Source organism: Bufo bufo, chromosome 1, assembly GCF_905171765.1.
Source record: "Bufo bufo chromosome 1, aBufBuf1.1, whole genome shotgun sequence".
Classification (NCBI taxonomy): Eukaryota; Metazoa; Chordata; class Amphibia; order Anura; family Bufonidae; genus Bufo; species Bufo bufo.
Window position 1 is genome coordinate 298729371 of NC_053389.1, and position 24026 is coordinate 298753396.

A 24026-nucleotide genomic window follows, 5' to 3' on the forward strand; every position below is an offset into this window, starting at 1 on the left:
TAATTTTCAACTGCGCTAATAAAGTACCGTTGAACCTTTGCGAAATTGAGCTGAATGTTTCTTTTCTGTTTTGGATCTGTATTGCAGTGTATTGTGCCTAGAGCTTCATCCATGGCTTGATAGGAGTACTAAGATGCCAGACTTGGGAGCATTCACTCACGACTACTCAGGCCTCCTTCTGACTACTCAAAATCCATGGTCGCTATCGACAGTAGCCACTAACAGATTAAATGCCCAGGCTGGGAGTTATTTCCGATCCTGGCTGTTGAAGGTGGGCCGCTTTGTGCAATCTCTGTGCACCTGTCACATACATGTATGTCAAGTCATATGAAGGGTTAAGGACCCTTTTTACAAAGGTGTAGCGACTGCTGCACTTTGTTAGCAGCTTCTTGTTAAAGGATCCTTCTAAGGCTACTTTCACACTTGCGTTAGGAGCGGATCCGTCTGGTGTCTGCACAGACGGATCCGCTCCTATAATGCAAACGCTTGCATCCGTTCAGAACGGATCCGTTTGCATAACCATGAACCAAAATAAATAAATAAATAATATATATATTTTTTTTTCATGATAATGCAAACGGATCCGTTTTGACTTTACATTGAAAGTCAATAGGGGACGGATCCGTTTGAAAATTGAGCCATACTGTGTCATCTTTAAACGGATCCGTCCCCATTGACTTACATTGTAAGTCTGGACGGATCCGTTTGCCTCCGCACGGCCAGGCGGACACCCGAACGCTGCAAGCTGCGTTCAGGTGTCCGCCTGCTGAGCGGAGCGGAGGCTGAACGCTGCCAGACTGATGCATTCTGAGCAGATCCGCATCCACTCAGAATGCATTAGGGCTGGACGGATCTATTCGGGTCCGCTTGTGAGAGCCTTCAAACGGAACTCACAAGCGGAGCCCCGAACGCTAGTGTGAAAGTAGCCTAAGGGCTCATGCACACGACCGTATGTATTTTGCGGTCCCCAAAAAACGGATCCGGAACAGAATGGCTGGCCCTTCATAGAACAGTACTATCCTGGTCTGTAATGTAGACAATAAAAGGACATGTTCAGTTTTTTTTTTACGGAACGGCAATACGGACATAGGTAAACGGAATGCACACGGAGTAACTTCAGTTTTTTTTTTTGCGGACCCATTGAAGTGAATGGTTCCACATACGGTCCACAAAAAAAAAAACAGAACGGACACGGAAAGAAAATACGTTTGTGTGCATGAGCCCTAAGTAGTAGGAATGTCTCATACTGCTGTCTTCTAGCAGCTCCAGTACATGCCGATGAGGTCCCATATTCATGAGCTCACGGCTCTCACCACCCTCCTGAGTGGCAGTTTTTTCCATACGAATCAGCAGCAGGGGGTGGAGAAAGCCAGGAGCTCATGAATATGGGGACTCGTCTCATTGGCATGCTCTGGAGCTGTTCAATACAGGATTTCAGCAAAATGGCTGTCAGTTAAAGAAAGTGACCCAGCATTTTGCTAAGGGGATCTGTCACTAGTTTGTGGTGCCCTTCCTTAGGGCACCATGAAACTGGTGATAGATTCTCTTTAAGTGGACAACCCCTTTAAGCACTTTTTTCATTTTTGTGTGAAAAGCTGAGACTGATATTCCCATAATGACTGAACTGATTGGCTTCAGTGCACTGGAGGCTTCACAGGAAAACCAGTGCAGCTAAAAGGGGCAGTTGCCTATAGCAACCAATCAGATGCCTCCTTTCATGTTCTCACCTGCTACAGCTATAATGAACGCTGGCATTTCATTGGCTGTTTCCCTCTGCACTGGCTGTACATTCTACTGACCGCTATACACGGTGCTGCGTGCAGAACACCAGCAGGCACCCACAATTGTTTTCACTAGAGCCGTCGCCGGAGCTGGATGACGTCACCTGGCGCGTGCCCGCGGCCGCCACCCCCGTCGAGCGCGTCACTCTGGTAGCGGGGGCGCGCGTGTGTGCTGCGCTCTTGTGGCCGGCTGTGTCTTCTCTGTCAGCCGTCGCTCCCGGGAGCTGTGTGTCGCTACACGCCAGGAATAGAGAGAGAAAGGGGTACACCGGACACCTTCCTCCCCCGACCCCCGGACATGCAGCCGCCCCCGCCCAGGCTGAGGAGCAGCTGGAGGAGGAGATGAGGCTCCGCAATGGCACTTTCTTGACTCTGCTCGCCTTCTGCCTCTGCATCTTTCTCTCCCTGTCCTGGTACACGGCATTCAGCGGGCAGAAAGGTGAGCTCTCGCCCTCAGGGACCCCCATGCTGTGGTTCACTTCGCCAAGGTCACTGTATGCTATGTGCTTGGCAGATGTGCCCAGCTGTCATGTCACAGGGGTGCTGGCTATGTACCAGGTGAAAGTCATGGCACTCCTGCCCCTGGTACTGAGAACACCCATTTGGGCATGCCCACCTGGTAACTATGTGGTAGTATTTGTTATGCCCAAATGGTAATGATGGCACACCCTGGGATGTGACAGGGCTGCTTTAGTACAAGGGTGATTTATCCAGGTATGCTTCTTCTCTGATGTCTGTGCCCGGCGGGTGATGATGGCATGCTGTGCTGCACAATCTGGGTTGAAATATCCTGGGTGTGTGACAGAAGTAGCGGAGGTACGAAAAGAGGACTGGCAGTGCCCAGCTGGTTGTGATGATGCCTCCTGGCACATGACAGGTAATGGGTATACACATACACTGTGCTATGTTTATGTGTTCAAACTGGTTTCTATCAGGCATGTCACGGCAGTATTTGCTATGCCCAGGTGGCATGACATTGACACTACTATTCCCAAGAAATAATGTCCAAGTGCTAGTGATGCCAACCAGCTGCCACGTGACAGTCTGGTAACACTGACCCCTCACTAGCATGTGGCAGGGGTGAGGGCCATTCAGATTATGGTGGAGTCACCACTGCCATGATTAATGGAATTGAAGCACGTGCCCACCTTTAATACCTTGTAAATATATTACTTTACCTGTACTGATCCTTTCTGTATTATAGTCCATAGCTGTTCTGTACTTGGCATTGGAAACAGTCAGCAAGTTGTCAGATGCACCCCTAACACTCTCCTATTATGTAGTAGGGCAGGCATGGTGCCCATACACCTTCAATAAGCAGTTGCCGAACGCTGGTTTGTCCCACAGCTTTTCCACCCGACACCCCCATTCATGTGTATGTGTTGTCAGAGGGGATAAACCTCTGCCAGAAACCTCTGGTGGCAACATATCTTCTGTGGGAACAGAACGATTAGACTGACATTCTGTTTATATGTGTAAATGATGGTATCACCGAAAACGATGGGTTTGGCCAACTTTTTACTTCTGTCTATGGAGTCGTCTTGTATAAGATTGCGGTAAAGCCTGAGGAGGACTTCCCAGAATGCAAATTATGGGCGCAATGTTTGGGTTGACATGGAGCCAGCAAGGAATTCTGGGAGATTTCAGCTGTGAAGCCTGCAGAATTAGTCCTGTACCTCTGGAATATGATACAGCCTGTATCTCAGTATCGGTGTGCGGTAAGTAAGGCGTTTACAAAGGTATTTAAAGGTGTGTATCCATTTAAAGGGATAGTCCCCTCTTGTAAAGTAATGGCATGTCTCTAGGGTGATTGGTGGGGGTCCGACTTCTGGGTTTCCACCTATCCGGAGAATGAAGGAGTCACAGTGCCACTTTTAGGGCTTGTTCACACGACCGTATGGCTTTTTCAGTATTTTGCGGGTCGTTTTAAACGGATCAGTTTTTCCAATTTTTGTTTCAGTAGTGTTTCCGGTTCTGTTCCGTTTTTCCATATGGCATATACAGAATACAGTAATTACATAGAAAAAATTGGACTGGGCATAACATTTCCAATAGAGGGTTCCGCATAAACGGAACGGATACGGAAGACATACGGTGTACATTCCGTATGTGTTCCGTTTTTTTGTGTGGACCCATTGACTTGAATGGAGCCACGCAATGTGATTTGCGGGCAATAATAGGACATGTTCTATCTTTGAATGGAAATACGGAAATGGCATGCATACAGTACATTCCGTTTTTTTTTGCGGAACCATTAAAATGAATGGTTCCGTATACGGAATTATAAAAAAAATGCCACGTATACGGAACACAAAAAACGTCCACATGTTGCTTTGGTCCACATGTTGTGCGGTGGACCAAAGCACTGCCACATTTAAGTGAATGGGAGTGCAGGGAAACCCTAGGAGAAAATGCAGCTCTAAGGGGAAATTTATCATAAAAAAGTCGTAAAACCCTTTCCAATGCCATTGCAACTTTTTTTAGTTGCAGTTGGCATTCTATGCTGCCCTTGCCAGTCTTAAGAAAAGGGGGCGTGGTGAGGACAGAATGTGGGCGGAGTCATTGGGCCCAGCTCAGTCAGCATTATGTACACCAGATGGCTGAAATCTATGGCAGCTCCCAGTTTGGCGCATGGAGAGCTGGAGGCACCTCGTCCTAAATGCAGGCCCCATGGAGACTGGTGTAGCACACACCCGTCTTGATAAATAAATGCGCTGTGGCCGCTTCATTCTTAGGATCACTGGAAACTCTGGACTCCTCACCATTCATGGACCGATGTAGCAAGCGATTGTTGGGAAGGAAGCGATCTTTCATCAGTGGAGGTGGCCGCTGTATTTACATGCACAGATCTCCTCCACAGTATGGGAGCAGTGATTGCTCGTCCTCATACAGAATCAATGCCAGGAGCAGAGGCTGTTTAGACGCTTAAAGAGGGGATTACCCGATGAGCGTTTTGCTCATTCATCAGATTATCAGCGGCACCTTTACACCGCCAGATTATCGTTCGTATGAAAGCTCATTACTGATAATCTTCCTGAACATCGGGCAGACAGCAATACCCTTTAATGTTAACAGAGATTGGCACCTTGGTTTTCCTAAATTCCCGGTTATTTTGGACCTTGGCAGCTTCCTCCAAGATTGAGAGGAGTGCCGAGTTTATCTGAAGTGAGATGTTGGCATAATTCATGAGCCACCATTCTTCCTTTGGATTGCTGAAATAGTGGCACTCTTTAGGGTGGCATCCACCAGCCAGGTGAAGTGGGCATGAGTGTGGCATCGCCCACCATTCTCTGCCTCCTTGTCGTTATTCCCAGTTTGCAGGCCGCTGCTCCATGGACTATGTTTTTACAGCTTCATTCTGGGGTCAGACTTTGTTTCTTAAAAGCAGGCGCAGTCATTGTGCCCAGAAGTACAGGGGCACATGCCATCGGATTGCTGAACTAGATCCTGTATTACAGAAGCTGCTGCGGCGGCTCCTGCATGCTCACTGTCATGCGTCAGCGCTCTAGCAACAGCCTCTCATTCATTGATTGCAGTATCACAACCCTTATCATCTTCTCCTGTCCAGGAAGCAGGCGGCTTCTGCTTCCATCTATACCGGGACTTCACAAACCCCAGTGCAGATGCTGTATATAGGGGCGCTGTGTCCTTGTATTATCGCCCCTTTTGAATGTTGCTTGCGTTCAGATGAGCCGGGGTTGTAGCACTGTGGGTAATGTGTTCTTCTCAGCAGGCTCCAGCAATGTGGAAGTGTTAGGTTTGTTCTCTCTCTTGTTACATTGTTGCATTTACTATGCATACAATATAAAAGAAGGTGATATGCCTCCCCGCTCTGTAGGGTCCCTTCCTGGTTTTCTTTATGGGAAACATTCAGAAACTGTGAAGGTGACCTTTTAAAGGGAACCTGACACCAGCTTTACCCTGTAAACCATTCCTACTATGCTGTATCACTTGTAAATGCCTTCACAAGTGCCACATACCTGAGAAAATGACGACATAGAAACTTTTCTATTGTATGCCCATGTATTCATGACTGACACCGCAGGCCTCTCCGAGATGAGAATGAGAAGGAACCCAGTGCCCGTAGCAGGGAACTCACAGTGGTGGCCCTATACTGCAGTAAACTAGCACATGTGGATTGTGAACATCGTGCCCACAGGTGGTAGAGCGTTTATTTTCATTCTGTGCATGCTCCGGTCCCCATCAAACTAGATTTGGCAAGTCCTATGTATGATGTAGGAGGAGTCATCCATATCAGGGCCGGCTCCAGGTTCAGGTGGGTCCTTGGGCATTAAAGTCTTAGTGGGCCCCCTTACACAGTGATAACTCTCTGAGTACAGATAATGTAGTATATATCACCTGCAGTCCTATGTAACAGCACAGATAACAGTCATGGCTATCTGAGTACAGAAAATATAGTAGATATCACTTGCAGTCCTATGTAAAACCACAGATGACACTAGCGCTGATATTGTGGTAGTGTTACCTGCAGTCCTATGTAAAACCACAGATGACACTAGTGCTAATAATGTGGTAATGTTACCTGCAGTCCTATGTAAAACCACAGATAACACTAGTGTAGATTATGTGTTAGTGTTACCTACATCCTTAGTGTGCCTCGCTGTGTCTCTCCCATGGACTCCATGCTGACGGCGCTTCCTCCTCTTCCATCTTCTACTTGCCCGAACGTCCTGATGCAGCTGCGTCAAGGCATAGGAACACTGTGGGCAGGGTGATAGTGACACACAGGGAGAGACACAGAGAGAGAGAGAGAGAGAGAGAGAGAGACACACACACACACACACACGGAGAGACAAACACACACACACACACACACACACACACGGAGAGACACGCACACACACACACAGGGAGAGACAAACACACACACACACACGGAGAGACACGCACACACACACAGGGAGAGACAAACAAACACACACACAGGGAGAGACAAACAAACACACACACAGGGAGAGACACGCACACACACACAGGGAGAGACACGCACACACACACACAGACACAGGGAGAGACACACAGACACAGGGAGAGACACACAGACACAGGGAGAGACACACAGACACAGGGAGAGACACACAGACACAGGGAGAGACACACAGACACAGGGAGAGACACACAGACACAGGGAGAGACACACACACACACACACACAGGGAGAGAGACACACACACACAGGGAGAGAGACACACACACACAGGGAGAGAGACACACACACACAGGGAGAGACACACACACACAGGGAGAGACACACACACACAGGGAGAGACACACACACACACAGGGAGAGACACACACACACAGGGAGACACACACACACAGGGAGAGACACACACACACACAGGAAGAGACACACACACACACAGGGAGAGACACACACACACAGGGAGAGACACACACACACACAGGAAGAGACACACACACACACGGAGAGAGACACACACACAAACAGGGAGAGACACACACACACACACAGGGAGAGACAGACACACACACACACACACAGGGAGAGACACACACACACACACACACACACACAGGGAAAGACACACACACACACACACACGGAAAGATACACACAGGGAGAGACACATACACACAGGGAGAGACACATACACACAGGGAGAGACACATACACACAGGGAGAGACACACACACACAGGGAGAGACACATACACACAGGGAGAGACTAGGGTTGTTGCGGGTATCGAAATTTCGATACCTAATCGATACTTTTGTCCCGGTATCGATACGATACCGGGATTTCCGTTTTTTCGATACTGGGCTGCGCTTCTGCGCAGTCTAGTATCTCTGAACATGAGCGCGCTGCTATCGGCGCGCTCATGTTCTCTCTCAGCAGCACGGGGAGAAGGAAGCTGTCCTCCCTCCCCCTGTGCTGCTGCCGCTGCCACCAATGAGAAGAGAGGGGCGGAGGAGGGGCGGCAATGAGAAGAGAGGGGCGGAGGAGGGGCGGCAATGAGAAGAGAGGGGGCGGAGGAGGGGCGGGCGCACTGCGCCACCAATGATAGGATTACTATCGGAGCGATGGGAGGAGACATCAGCTTCACTAGTGGGCGTTCCTTTTCCCTGCGCTGCGATTGGACAGCGCTACAGCCAGGGAGAAGGAACGCCCACTAGTGAAGCTGATGTCTCCTCCCATCGCTCCGATAGTAATCAGCAGCATGTGGAGCAGGAGAGGAGACAGTAATGGGGCACTGCGGGCGAACGGAGCGGCGCCCAGGACTAATGGTGAGTGCTGAGACATCGCTGGGCGCCGCTCTGTGTGGCCTAATAGTGAAAGTCTGGACTCATATACAGTAGTCAGTCTTTAACACATACAGGAGGCGGGTGCCGGCAGCAGAATCGCATTTCCGGCACCCTGCCCCTGACAGGGAGCTGCGATCAGCGGCAGTTAACTGCCGCTGATCTGCTAGTACCCGCCTCCTGTATAAAGGGGTAAAATCATTGGGGGTGCAGTGTGCCCCCCCCCCCCCCCCTCAATCCCCCCATCCCATTAAAATCATTGGTGGCACAGTGCGCCGGCCCCTCTCAACCCTCCAGTATTAAAATCATTGGTGGCAGTGGCCACAGGGACCTCTCCACTCCCCCTCATTGGTGGTGCAGTGGCAGCTTCTGATCGGAGCCCCAGCTGTGTAAGCCTGGGGCTCCGATCGGTTACCATGGCAGCCAGGAAGCCCTGGTTGCCATGGTAACATCCCTGATGCTGTGTGCACAAAGCACAGAGCAGCAGGGACAGTGTGGAGTCCTATTCACCCTGATAGAGATCTATCAGGGTGAATAGGAAAAGGGATGAAAGATCCCAGGTTCTAGCCCCTAAGGGGGGAAATAGTTATTAAATAAAAAGTGAAAAAAAAAAAAAAACACTAAAATATGAAGTATAAATCACCCCCCTTTTCCCAATTTCACATATAAAATATATAAATAAACATATTACATCGCCACGTCAGAAAAGTCCAAACTATTAAAATATAAAAAAAAAATCTAGGTTGTGAATGCCGGAACAGAAAAAATAAAATAAAAACTGCGCGATTCGCCATTTTTAAAAATGAGGAATGCACGTGGCTTTTTTTGTTTATTTTTTTCGCGTGGTATCGAATGGTATCGAGTATCGCAATACTTTTTCATGGTATCGAAACCGAATCAAAAATTTGGTATCGCAACAACTCTAGGAGAGACACACACACACACACACACAGAGGGAGAGACACACACACACAGAGGGAGAGACACACACACACACACACACACGGAGAGACACACACACACACGGAGAGACACACACAGGGAGACACACACACACAGGGAGAGAGACACACACACACACACACAGGGAGAGAGACACACACACACACAGGGAGAGACACACACACACACAGGGAGAGACACACACACAGGGAGACACACACACACACAGGGAGAGAAACACACCCACACACACAGGGAGAGACACACACACACACACACACGGAGAGACACACACACACGGAGAGACACACACACACGGAGAAACATACACACAGGGACAAATACACATACATATGGACAGACACCTGTGCGATCGTCAACCAACTTCTATCTAATGTGTGTGGCCACCTTTAGGGGACATTAAAAGGGAATTCCACCTTCAGTTATGCTCCAACCTTTTGTTACCTTATAATATGACTCCCACTGATTCCCAGTACTGAGGGGACATGAACTGGGGTTTAAAAGGGAATTATCAACATGTACTAGAAGGTGGTCTAAACTGTAACCCATTAGACACTGGCTAGACTGTGGTATGGAGTATAAGCAAAGCCTTAAAGGGATTCTGTCATGAGATTTGAGCCCTAGATGCTAAACATATGGCCAGGTCCGTACTAATAACATGAATCCTAAACTGCCCATTTTAAACCTGCTTGTGGCTCTATTAGCCCAAAAAACTGGTTTTTATAAGCTGTCACTCACCTACCTAAGGTGCCCAAGGGGTTTTACGTTAACCCAGGGTGCCCGCCCGCACCCCTCGCCGTCTGGTGCCCAGCGCCGCCTTCCTCACCTCAGCCCCGCCTCCGCAATCCTCCCGTCCCTCTGCTAGATGCGGCGCCTGCACACTAGGCTTCGCTCAACGAAGCCGCTGCCAGGAGTCCGCAGCGCATCAGGCTGAGCCTAGTTGCCAGGCACCGGATCTAGCAGAGGGACGGAAGGATTGCGGAGGTGGGGCTGAGGTGAGGAAGTCGGCGCTGGGCACCAGACAGCGAGGGGTGCGGGCGGGCACCCTGGGTTAACGTAAAACCCCTTGGGCACCTTAGGTAGGTGAGTGACAGCTTATAAAAAACAGTTTTTTGGGCTAATAGAGCCACAAGCAGGTTTAATAAGGGCAGTTTAGGATTCATGTTATTAGTACGGACCTGGCCATATGTTTAGCTTATAGGGCTCAAATCTCATGACAGAATCCCTTTAAGGCCTCTTTCACATGGGCTTCGCAGGTGAGGGCAGGATGCGTTCACGGTGCATTGCGGGAAACCCGCAGGAGTAGGCACGCAATTGCAGTCAGTTTTGTCACGCGCGTGAGAAAGAACTGAATGTTACCCAGACCCGAACCCGAACTTCTTCACTGAAGTTTGGTTTTGGGTTTGATGTTCTGTAGATTTTATTATTTTCCATTATAACTTAGTTATAAGGGAAAATAATAGCATTCTTGAATGCTAAGTATAATGTCAATTGAGGGTTAAAAAATAATAAAAACATAACTCACATTCACTTGATCGCGCAGTCGGCATAGTCTTCTTTCTTCTTCTTTCAGGACCTGCAAAAGGACCTTTGATGATGTAATCAAAGGTCCTTTTGCTGGTCCTGAAAGAAGAAGAAAGAAGACTATGCCAGGTGCGCGATCAAGTGGATGAGGTAAGTTAAAGCGAACCTGTCACCATGATTTTGCGCATAGAGCTGGGGACATGGGCTGCTAGATGGCCACTAGCACATCTGCAGTACCCAGGTCCCACAGCTCTCTGCGCTTTTATTGTGTTAAAAAAAAACCGTTTTGAGTGATATGCAAATTAGCTGATATGAGTCCTGTAGCTGGAGATGAGTCAAGCGTCAAGGAGCCCAGCACCGCCCCGCGTCCTCCGAATCTCCTCCTTGCCGGCTGACGTCACAGAGCTGGAGCGCCGAAATCTCGCGATGCGCGAGCTAGCGCATGCGTAGTTCGTTCCCTGTGCTGATGCCAGCACAGGGAATGAACATGATGCCGACACTGCGCATGTGCTAGCTCGCGCATCGCGAGATTTCGGCGCTCCAGCTCTGGGATCTCCCTGCACTTACTGTTATACCTGGGGGCCGCTCCGTTCTTCCGGTATAGCCTCCGGTATCTTCATATGTTCGGCTCCACCCAGTTGAGCCTGCCGGCATCTCCTTCTCCCATGCTGTAGCGCTGGCCAATCTCATAGCCTGAGAGAAAAAAAAACTCAGGCTATGAGCTGAGCGCTGCAATTGGCCAGCGCTACAGCATGGGAGAAGGAGATGCCGGCAGGCTCAACTGGGTGGAGCCGAACATATGAAGATACCGGAGGCTATACCGGAAGAACGGAGCGGCCCCCAGGTATAACAGTAAGTGCAGGGAGATCCCTGGGCGCCGCTCTCCATGTCTGTATACTTAGTTTAGATTTTCTATTCTAGTGAAAGGTCCTCTTTAAGTTTTTGTATTTTTTAACCCCTCAAGGCACATTTTACTAAGCATTCTGTATTAAGAATGGTATTATTTTCCCTTATAACAATCTTATAAGGGAAAATGATACAGTGAATACACTTTAATGGGGTCCGGGGTTGCTCATCCCTATCATCTCCTAGCAACCATGTTTGAAAATCGCACCGCATCTGTACTTGCTTGCTGATGCTATGTGATTTTCACGCAGCTCCATTCATTTCTATAGGGCCTGCGTTGCGTGAAAAACGCAGTATATAGAACATGCTGCGATTTTCACGCAACACACAAGTGACGTGTGAAAATCAAGGCTCATCTGCACAGCCCCAATAAAGTGAATGGGTCCAGATTCTGTGCGGGTGCAATGCGTTCATCTCACGCATTGCACACGCGCGGAATTCTCGCCCGTGTGAAAGGGGCCTTAGGCCTCATGCACATGGCTGTTGTGCATCCGTTCCGTGCATTGGGGACCGTAATCTGCAATCTACAATGCCTAATAAAATAAGGCCGTGAACAAGGGCTATGTTGGACCGAAACATTGGCCAGTGACTATTTATGCGGATGGATTAAAATAATGAAATAAAAATAATGAAATGAATAAGAAATCATTACAAAATTTTTCTATCAATACCCAATGCCAAGGCAACGTCCGTGCAGCGGCCGGGACGGATCGAGACCCATTCAACTTGAATGGGTCCGTGATCCGTATGCACTGCAAAAAAATAGAACATGTTCTATTTTTTTGCGGTGTGGAGGCACGGCCAAAAACACCACAGAAGCACTCCGTAGTGCTTCCCATCCGTGCTTCCGCACTGCATCTCCGTGATTGCGGACCCATTCAAGTGCCTCGTGTATTGCGGACCCGCCGTATGCGGGTGCACAACATCCATGTGCATGAGGCCTTAGACACACACACACACGGGCATACAGACACACACACAGGGGCAGACAGACACACACATTATGGCCCTCAGAATACACCCGAATCTGTACTATAAACCCCCATAATTGCACCAGATTCCACTCCACCTGAACCCCACTGCCCCTGTGCTCCACCTGCCCCCTCATATATGAGCTCCATATGCTGCCCCTCACCTGCTCCCCATGAAGCTCTGTGTACTCCAGGACTGCAGCATATCCTACCTTCCTCAAGCTGCTGCAGTTGGGGTTTGTCAGCACTTCCCAAATTTCGTCATGTGACCAGTGCCATCACAGACCTCCTTCTAACAACTCCATTCTAGCATAGCATCTACTGAAACTCCAACTACCCTGTTCTGAGTCTTGGGACCCACCACCCCAGCAGTGCACATGGCGAAAATTGCGCTGCATTTCTGGGGTAAGCTGCCCTAGAATTCAGAACAGGCAGAACACAGCTGCAGAAATGAGCAGGCACAGTGGACCACGGCACTTGCCCGGGTGTGGCGGGTGCTGACGTCGGCCCTGAGTCATATCCATCACCAATTCATGGGCTGGTTCAGTTGAGAAGAACAGATCTAATTGGCATAGAGCATGGGAGTTTTTAGACATAATTGGGAATATTTACTAAGATGCCGGTCTTAGTTGTCCCCCCTGCACTGCCGTTGTATACGGCTAATTTAAGACGAGTCATGAATAAGGTGCCTATATGGGCACCTGTCTGAAAAACTATGCTAGCCGTCCCCGGCATGGCTCCCACTCCACCCCCATCCAACCCATCTGTTGTAGTTGCCGCAAAAAGGCCCATGCACCAAAATATTGTTGTATCGGCAATTGTGACTATTTTTACACCAAAGGACCTTAATAGCGCCCACTATTCTCGTCTATGCCGCACTGTTGAAGATCAGTAGCCATGTACATTTGTGAAGGTAGGCATGAAACATGGTGACAGGTTACCTTTAAAGTGAATCTCCAATTTATGGTGCAAACATACTTTCTGAGATGTTTACGAGAACATAAATGTGGTGGTCTCATAATGCAGGACCCCCTCACAAGGATTGCCAGGCATTACTGGAACCCTTGGCTAGCAGGTTGCTCTGGAGTCTCATGTTTCTCAACCAATGGCTTTCCAGCTGGTGGCAACACCAGATCCTGTAGTGCCCTAGTTGCCTCAGGGAGATCATAGCATTGCGAAAACTTGGTACTACCAATGACAAGGTAAGAGGAATTTCACTTGGTCATACATTTAAGAGGCTTTTTCTCCTGTTCTGTGTGGCTTAACGCCATCTGTTGTATTTGAAAGTGGCTCAGACTTACAGATGTCTGGGAACCCTGTTTGGAGGGATGACAATATCCATGTACAGGTGAAACTCGAAAAATTTGAATATCGTGCAAAGTTCATTTATTTCAATAATGCAACTTAAAAGGTGATACTAACATATGAGATAGACTGATTACATGCAAAGCGAGATATTTCAAGCCTTTATTTGTTATAATTTGGATGATTATGGCTTACAGCTTATGAAACCCCAAAGTCTCAATCTCAGGTCCCCTTTGCTCAGGGGGTATGGATTAATTAGCTGACTAGAGTGTGACACTTTGAGCCTAGAATATTGAACCTTTTCACAATATTCAAATTTTAAGTTGCATTACTGAAATAAATGGACTTTTGCACAATATTCTAGATTTAATTCGCATTACTACAATAAATGACTTTTGCACAATATTCAAATTTTAATTTGCATTACTACAATAAATAGACTTTTGCACAATATTCTAGTTTTTTCGAGTTTCACCTGTATAGTGATGTGTGACTGGGCGCTTTTTGCAGTCCACCGTGGGCGAGAACTACTCTGGATTCTTAAATCACCACAAATTTCTTAGTGTAGTTAAAAATAATTAGTATTTTTTGGACAAATAATAAGCCTTATATTGAAGTTACTTTAAAGCTCTCCATCTTATGTGTTATGAGTTAGCATTTTTGGTGTGGACTACACATCCCAGCATGTGCTGTATACACAACCCCAATTCCCCAAAAGGTTGTGGCGCTGTGTAAAATGTAAATAAAAGCGCAATGCAATAACCTGCAAATCTCACAGAGCCATGTTCTAGTCACACAATGGTAGACAGGGCCCTGGCCCAACTTTTTGGAAATGCATTGCTGCCATCAAGTTCTAAGTGATTTATTTTTTTCGTGAAATAGTAAAATCTCTCAATGTCGCCATCTTGTTCTAGTGTGAATAAGCGTCTCTACTTCTTGAATGGGGGTTGTAATATTTAGCTTGTGAAGGTCAATGAATCGGCAGAATATAGCCGGAGATCACCTGCACATTAGCACTCTCTGTTTGCTTCCCCTCAGGTTCTTTTGACTGTTGCCTGGCTTTAGAAAGTCTATGAGAGAAATGGGAGTATGAGCTAGGGGTTATATTTTCTGGACCTGAAGATGTGTACGTTGACACATAGTATGTCTCAGGCGAAGGAGAAGAACTAACAAGGTGGTATTATTGCCCAGTGCTTGTACATCATATGTACCCGACAGTCCCGGAGACTCGTTGGCGATGCGGTATGGAACAGGGTACAATGTTGCACATCTGCTGGGCTTGCCAGGTTTTGGGATCGCATCCTCCAGATCTATAGGCACTTCTCAGGGGAACATATACCGAATACCCCCTGTTGGCTGATACATGTCAGAGGGGGTAAACCACTGTTAGGCACTTATCTCCCTTAAGAGCAAAAGGATTGGACATGTTGAAATCTAACTGCCTGATCCTTCGTTCCTTTAACATCTGCCGATGAGGGGAGAGTTGAGATTCCACCATTCATATTAGATCAGTGATGGCTAACCTCTGGCACTCCAGCTGTGGTGAAACTACAACTCTCAGCATGCTCCATTCATTTCTGTGGAATTCTGAGAACAGCTAAGCACATGTGCATCTTGGGAGTTGTAGTTTTACCAAAGCTGGAGTGCCGGAGGTTAGCCATCACAGTATTAGATACTTGGCAGGTTGAGTTGAACATGGCGATGTGTGTATTGGCAGGATTCATACTGAGGAATGGTCTGTATATCTGGCAGTTTTGAAGAGCGGGATGAGTCACTGTTGTCCGTCACACTGAGCTGTAATCTGTGTTCTGGCAGTACGCCTTCTCCATGACAATTGCTCTTTATGTTGTATACACATTGCTGCAGAAGTGGTATATACAGTATGTGCTGGACTACTGCTGCTCAGGCGTGGAGACCTCTGTATACAGACAGTCCACAGTGGACACCCTGCAGTAGCAGCAAAGAGCAAGGGCTATTAAAGGGGTTGTTCAGTGGGTTTATATTGATGACCTATCCTCCCGATAGGGGACTCATTCTTTCTTTTTGCGGAATAGATAAAAGGATTATCCGTGTGGTTTCAACATCTGTATGGCCGTTCTGCAAAATGATAGAATATGTCTACAAAATGCGGACCCCGGAACTATTGAAGTCATGGGGTCCGCAAAAAATAAAATGCAGACAGCACATGCACCAAATCTGTGTTTGTGGATCTGCGATTTACTGACCAGAAAACGGACACGGTCGTGTGCATGAGGCCTTACTGATTTGTAATACTGATGCAGTATGCTCAATCACATATCTGTATTGCAGCGGCATGGATTGGCAGTAAGACTTCACGCCGTTGCTCTCTTCGGCTGTGCCATGGCTGCACAGACCCTCAGGCACTACATGGGGTCTTGCCCGTTTACATAGGGCTACATGTGTTCTCTTGTTTGAGCACAGTTTTTGACCAAAATACATGTTCATAAAATATTGGAGTGGTTTGGCATCCTGTGGTTCAGAAAAGTTAATGATGCAGAATGCTACCCAGTCCCATGGCACTTGGCAGATCTGCCACTCTGGAATGCCACGGTGCACAGGTTGGTGCAGACTGCTGGGTTTTTAGTGTCAGCATATCTGAGCGGTGCACGCCTCAGGATTTCCTCCAGATTGTTTTTATGCTGTGGTGTTCATTTCTGTTACATTTTGTGCATTGCCGTTTAAATACAAGTAAGCCCTGATTGTGATACTGTATGTAATGCACAGGGAATACATCTACTACTACACTTCACCGCCATACAGTGAAATGAGCAGAAGAAAATGTTGTCTTATTGATGTAAGTGGGCATATAAAGGTACTTTCACACTTGTGGCAGACGATTCTGGCAGACAGTTCCGTCGTTGGAACTGCCTGCTAGACCCGGCAATCCGGACGCAAACGGATGGCATTTGTCAGACAGATCCGGATGCGGATCCATCTGACAAATGCATTGAAATACCGGATCCGTCTCTCCGGTGTCATCCGGAAAAACGGATCCGGTATAAAAATTCTTAGCATTTTTAAAGGTCTGCGCATGCGCAGACCGGAAAGCCGGCTCCGTTTTGCCGGAACACTTATTTTCAATGTAAAGTAATGCCGAATCCAGCATTTCGGCAAGTGTTCAGTATTTTTAGCCGGAGAGAAAACTGCAGCATGCTGCGGTATTTTCTCCATCCAAAAAACGTAAGAGGGACTGAACTGAAGACATCCTGAACAGAATGCTCTCCATTCAGAATGCATTGGGATAAAACTGAAGCGTTTTTTCCCGATATTGAGCTCCTGTGACTGAACTTAATACCGGAAAACAAAAACACTAGTGTGAAAGTACCCTTAGACGTCCTACTATGATTGCATGACTCCACAATTTCAAGGGGTTAAAGGGGTTGTCTCACTTCAGCAAGTGGCATTTATCATGTAGAGAAAGTTAATACAAGGCACTTAGTAATGTATTGTGATTGTCTATATTGCCTCCCTTGATGGCTGGATTCATTTTTCCATCACATTATACACTGCTTGTTTCCATGGTTACGACCACCTTGCAATCCATCAGTAGTGGCTGCGCTTGTACACTATAGGAAAAAGTGCCGGCCTCTCTGGTGGCCAGAACTATGGGAGCTCACATAGGCCAGCACTTTTTCCTATTGTGTGCAAGCACGACCACCACTGCTGGATTGTAGGGTAGTCTGTAAGCATGGAAACGAGCAGTGTATAATATGATGGAAAAATGAATCCAGCCAGCAAAGGAGGAAATATGGACAATGACAATACATTAGTAATTCCCTTGTATTAACTCTCTCCACATAATAAATGCCACTTGCTGATGTGAGACAAGCCCTTTAACTGAACGGTATGGGATTTGCGGTATATTCAGATAATGTTGGTAAGGGAACCTGCGTGAAATCAGAAATCATACTAAGTGTATGTGATATGGCTCCTACCCTAGTGATGTGGTGCCACCTTTTAGCAGTGCTATGATCTCCCTGGTGCCACAAGGCTCGTGGCCTGGGACACTGGTCGCATGACTCGATGACATCAGCACAGGAAGTTCAGTCAGTTACAAAGCAATATTCACAATTACCGTTGGAGAAAGCTGATTAAATGCCGTCTAGACAATGAACGACTTGTAGAACATTAAATATGAACTGCTTTTTTGGTTTGCCCATGTGCCAGAGCCTTTGTGTCTGAATGTGAAGTGACGGCCTTGAATATGAGCTGCTTCTCTAGCAGAACAGTCATTACGTAGCCTGCCCGAGCTGCCATGCAGATATTGATTTTGCCGTATGATTCATCTTTTGAAAGGACAGTGTGGCCAGGATGAAGTTTTGGTGTCTCCACTGATAGACTGTTGTGCGCTCTCCTGTCATGCTGGGAGTAAATGAAGAAGAAGGTCTTCTGCATGAGGATGAATCCACATCTCCACAGGCAGCATCTTTGTAATTGACTTACGTTTCCGACTCTACCCTGGTTCCAAGCTCTTCAGACCCAGCAGTGACCTCCCAAGGGCAGGTCATGCGGTTTTCAGCCTCCTTATCCTGTCCTGTTGACAGGACCTCAGCAGTGACACGCAGTGGACAGGATATGTGCAGATCTAACACACGAGCAGGATTTGAGTCCAGGTGCTGGCCGAGTGTAGGATGACAGCACCCATTCTAGTCAATGGGCCAGTGCACATGTGTGATGTTCCACAATTAGGTTTGAGTTTCCTGCAAGAGCCACCCATTCTAATGAATGGCGGCACAAGAAGAATGGGCATGTAAAGAATCATTTGTTTTCTGGACGGTGATCGGGTGAGTTGAAGCTTGCTTATCTGAATGAGCCCTAAATGGCCTATTAGACTGCACGATTATCGGGAACATGCTCGTTAGTGACAGTTGGCTCGTATAATGGAACTAACGCTCATTCATTGGCTGCTGGTCATCTTTATCGATAATGAATAGAACAGAATGAGGGCGGAACGAATCGTCTAATCACCGATGGATGTTTTAACATACCCCTTTAAATGTCCTCAGATACATTGACTGTGATATTCTTTGCCAGCTCTTGGCATTTTGATTGAGAAGGACGGCCCATAACATCATTTATCACCTATTCACAGGATAATTGTATGGCCAATGGGGGTCTGACCATTTGGATTCCAACTGATTATGCGCCCCCCCCCCCCCATTTATATGAAGCGGTGGTCTTACATGCGCACTACTTCCCTATTCGGACTCTATGGGGATATCTGAGCTAGCAGAGTACCGTGTCATTCCCATAGACTCCGAATGGAGCAGTGGTGGTCCTACATGACCACCTCCTGTTATAACTGCCTATTCAGATTTACTTTGGTTTGAGATAAATGGCTATATGTGTGACTGGGGTTAGGAGAGGTGGGTGTCACCCAGCTTTCCTAGCATCCAGAATGTGAGGTTTGGGGAGAAGGGTGACGTCCGCCAGGTGGAAATCTGTATAAACTGGAGACGGTTCTTAACTACTGGAGCTGATGACGTGCCCTGAATGGTCGTGTGCTTTGCAGTTGACTAATGGCACGTGGAATGTAGTTCTTGTTGTTTGCGAGCTGTGATTGTTCAGATGGTGCTGACATTAATTTGTTATTCTCGTCCTTATCCCAGATGAATGTGCTGGAGCATATCCTGTGCTGGAATTGGCAGCGTTTATCGCTCGGGAGCAGCAAATAGTAACAGCTTCAAACCTAACCCCCCCATCCTCCGTGTATCCTGTTTGCAGCAACCAGTTTTCTGTTAGTAGCATAAAGATTTCATTGTCATTGAGGTGTTTTCCCATTTTTGTAGTAATTCCTTTATTTGTTACTGTGTAATATCCCCCCCCCCCTCCTTTCTGTACAATATGCCTTAGGGCCCATTCAGAACAAGTCAGACAGCACACAACCCTCTTGTTACGTTGCACGGGAAAGGGCAATCCCCATATCAAAATTCAAAGGATAATCCCAGCAAATGTACTTGCTTTTAATCTGTAGTATGCTTTATTCCATAATCCACATAACAGAATTACAGGACGCGTTTCGGCCAGTCCAGCCTTCCTCAACTGCTCAATGCCAAATGACACCATGTAACATTTTATAGACACAAATTACAGGAAATGACATAGATATAAAATCAAGGTGTATTCCTCTTACTATGCTCCATGTCCATCAAAAGAAAAAGGGTCCTCCAGACTATGATCGTGATATTATGGTCTGTAAAAAAATATACATCCCGTATTAAAATTAAAAACACATAACCTCACAATCTGTATTTAGGCCCTTGGGTTGTAAAGTGTCCAGAGTATGGATCCAAAAAGCCTCCCTTTTGAGTAATAATGTTTTCAGATCACCTCCCCTTCTCGTTGATGACCTGCTCTATAACTTGATATTTCAGTTGCGCAATTTAATGTTTATGACTATGAAAATGGAAAGGTATGGGTAGCAAAAGGTTCTTTTTACGTATAGTGGACTTGTGTTTACTAATGCGATCTGCATTGTCTCCCCTACATACAATAGACCACAAGGGCACTTTATAAGATGAGTAACTTTTGTGGTGTCGCAGGTATACTAACCTTTGACCTTATAAGGTTTTCCAGTACGTGGGTGATAGAAATATTGGCCCTCCTGCATTGCATGCAGTGGAGACACGGAAATGTAAAGGTTCTCTGTATCTGTGTTCTTTTTGTAGTACCTATATCCGAATGTACTAATTGATCTCTCAAGATAAGACTATGCTTGTTGCAAATAAGGGGTGGATTTTTAAATTCAGGCCCATTCAGATGGCCCTATGTGTTTTGCGGTCTGCAAATTGCGGATAAGCAAAACCTGGATATTGGCCCGTGTGCGTTCCACATTTAGCAGAAGGCACATCACCAGTCCTATGATAGAAATGCCTGTTCTTGCGGACAAGAATAGGACATGCTCTATCTTTTCAACGGAGCTGCGGAACGGAAGTATGGATGCGGACATCTTTTGCGGCCCCATTGAAATGAATGGGTTCGCACCGGTTTAGGCTGTGGCGCTCAAGGCCTCTTCTTACAGCTGATCAGCGGGGGGCTCGGGTGTCATACCCCTGCAGTGCTGATACTGAGGCCTATCCTGAGGATAAGGGCTCGTTCACACGGTGCTGTTTTTTTGCGGTCCGCAAATTGCGGATCCGCAAAACACGGATGGCGCCTGAGGAGGCCTATTATAGAAATGCCTATTCTTGTCCGCAAAACTCATTTTTGCGGGGCCACGGATCGGAGCACCGGATGCAGACAGCACACAGAGAGCTGTCCGCATCTTTTGCGGACCCCTTGAAATGAATGGTTCCGTATACAGACCGTATGTGGAACGCAGAAAACGGCCTGTATACAGAACGCAAAATGCGTTCGTGTAAACGACCCTAAGTCATAAATATCTTTTCCTGGATAACCCCTTTTAATGTAAAGGCTCATTTAGATGAGTAGATAATCTTTCAGGCGATTGACGCCATAATTGCCCTACTGACACAATGACAATGCCAAGCATTTACATGCAGGGAGGATGGTGTACACATTTGTTCATATTTCATCATATACTCGCTTAAACAATGATCGTGGCCGGTGTTCAGACAGGTCTGGTCATCGTGGCTATCGGCGAATGATTTACATGACCACAATTTACTTGTTCACATCAACGATTTCACAAACATTGAACGAACGACTCGTCATGAATGAGGCGAATCTTCCATCATAGACCCCCATAGTCTCTTTATTAGCATATTATGGATACTCTTAGGGGCCATTCACACATTCAGGTCTTCACACAGATTTCAGAATGGATTCTGTTCCAAAATCAGCAAACTTGGCGAATTCCATGCATGTGAATGGCCATGCTGCTGAAAATTTCCTCTCGCTTTTATGTCTCCACCAAGAAAAAAAATCCACGAGAATAAGTAGAATTGTATTTATTCTTATATATTTCACATGGAAAAGCTGGTGGATATGTATTGCGGATATTGTTAGAAATACTTGTGGGGTGAACATACCCTTAATGGGTGCTAACATCTTCCAGGAGCAGGCTTTGGAGGGGCTATATACAGGTCCTTTTATCCAACTGGATCATCGTTGTGCTGTCCGCATCCATGTGGCTGTTCTGCAAATTATAAAGGTCCTGTTCGTGTCCATTTTGTAGACCAGAATAGGCATTTCTATAATAAAGACCAAGGAAAGGATGGGATGCACACGGCAGGTATCTGTATTTTGCAGATCTGTGGTTTATGGACAGCAAACCGGCAACAGCCATGTGTATGAGGCCTAGATGTCCTTTTCAGCTGGATGACAAGCGCAGTATACTGGGTTCTCTACAGTGACTGATCTCATCACCCACTAGTTTAATCCTGCATAGGGATCTTCTATTCATGAGCACCTCTAACAAAAATACAGGCTTCTTTGTCTTTCCCCTCCCTCTTGTTCTTCACCCAGATCAGCAGTGTAAGGGTAGATTTCCACCCTCAGAATATTACTTACCTTGCTTGTGGCGGCTCAGGGGTCATCCATGGTGCCATGCCACGTCTAGCCAGAGGTGATGAGGATGCAGTGAGGGCCGTTTTGGTTGTCTCATTTCTGGAGGAACCTCTTAGAAGGAGGCCCTGTTATCTTCTCCGAGGTTGTACTGTGTCTGTTTGGTAAAGGGTGATAACCTTTAGGAGTTTCCACTGCGGTGAACGTGTAGAAGAGGGGCTGCAATAAAGAGTTTTTTACATCAATATTTCGTGAAATTACTGCTGGAGGGTTTGACAGAGGAGTACGTGACGAGGATGGCAAGTGGAAGGGAAATACAGACAAATAATGGGAAGAGTTTTTGGTTTTGTTCTCTGAATAGCTGCCCACTGAATGTGATAGTAAACTATCACTCCTATTATTCAAATGTGTGGCATCTACTGCTGCCTGATGAGAATCTGGGTTATACCACCCAAGTGACTTGCAGATGTGGAAATGATAGACCATTTTTCTCACCGCATTATTTGGCTAAGGCTATGTCCACACCTCCGCTAAAGATATTTGTCCGGCAGAAAGCCGGCTGCTGGATCCCATTATAGTCAGTGGGGACCCGGCGGTGTCCGGCTATGCCTATAAGGCAACTCCTCTGCCGGAACAGACTACCGGATTACTTTTAGCAGAGAGATGTGAACCTATCCTTAGTGGTCCTGCAACGCATTTATTTATCAGGTAAGAAAAATCGGCGCAGTTATTCACCCTTTCTTTTTCGTCACGTTTTGCATATGGGCTGGAAATGTTCCTGGAGCAGATGGCGGATGTACCCCTATTCTTCAGTGCACCCTGTATTGAGCAGCACAGTTTGCTATGGGTTCTTATACTGAAGGGCACAGCAAAACCACATACTGAATACCGCTGAGGTATTTTCACAATCAGAATTAGCGGCTGATGCATGCCACTGCATGTCTGTGTTTCTACAGTTGGACACCTCACACATTTTGTGTCAAACCCGCACATTGTTCGGCTGCCCGGCATAGGAACTTCCACGACAGATGCTCAGGTCACTCTCCAGGTTTCATGCTACATTCCAGACTGATCCAAATTTGCTTCCTTTGTTTTCCTTTTCCATATCACTTTGTCTCCATGAATTGAAGCACTTGCCATTGAAAATCTGCTACTTACATGGAAGCCATGCTGATATTGCTAGACTTGCAGAAGACACCCAAAGGGATGACAGATTTATATGTTGTTATTGCTGGTTGGTTCCTGGAAAGGTATATTTCATTCCTAATGTCTACATCATCTCCTCCACCCTTATCCAAGCTGCACACTAACCTGAGCTGCTTGGACCATTCCTGCGTTGAATTCATATAGACCTTTAAATAAATGCTATTCTACACTTAAAGGGAACCTGTCCCCCGGGATTTTGTGTATAGAGCTGAGAACATGGGTTGCTAGATGGCCACTAGCACATCTGCAATATCCAGTCCCCATAGCTCTGTGTGCTTTTATTGTGTAAAAAAACAGATTTGATACATATGCAAATTAACATAAAAGAGTCATATCTTACTTGTGTGACCAGAGAAGAGTCATATTTTCAAGCTCTGACTCATCTCAGGTTATTTTGCATATGTATCAAATCGGTTTTTATACACAATAAAAGCACACAGAGCTATGGGGACTGGATATTGCGGGTGTGCTAGCGACCATCTAGCAACCCATGTCCTCAGCTCTATACCTAAAATCCCGGTGACAGGTTCCCTTTAAGAGTTGTTCTCTGTGGAAGCAAGCATAGGTAAATTCCTCCTTTATCAGAAATAAAACACTT

At 46.7% G+C, this 24026-nt stretch overlaps 1 protein-coding gene across 1 annotated transcript in view; it reads left to right on the forward strand.

The window, feature by feature from the left end:
- Positions 1–3272: 3272 nt before the first annotated feature.
- MGAT4B (alpha-1,3-mannosyl-glycoprotein 4-beta-N-acetylglucosaminyltransferase B) overlaps positions 3273–24026 on the forward strand; it is a 528860-nt gene continuing 508106 nt past the window's right edge. The window contains 1 exon segment of the mRNA XM_040440884.1: positions 3273–3499. Coding sequence (XP_040296818.1) covers positions 3364–3499 — 136 coding nt within the window. The 5' untranslated portion in view covers positions 3273–3363.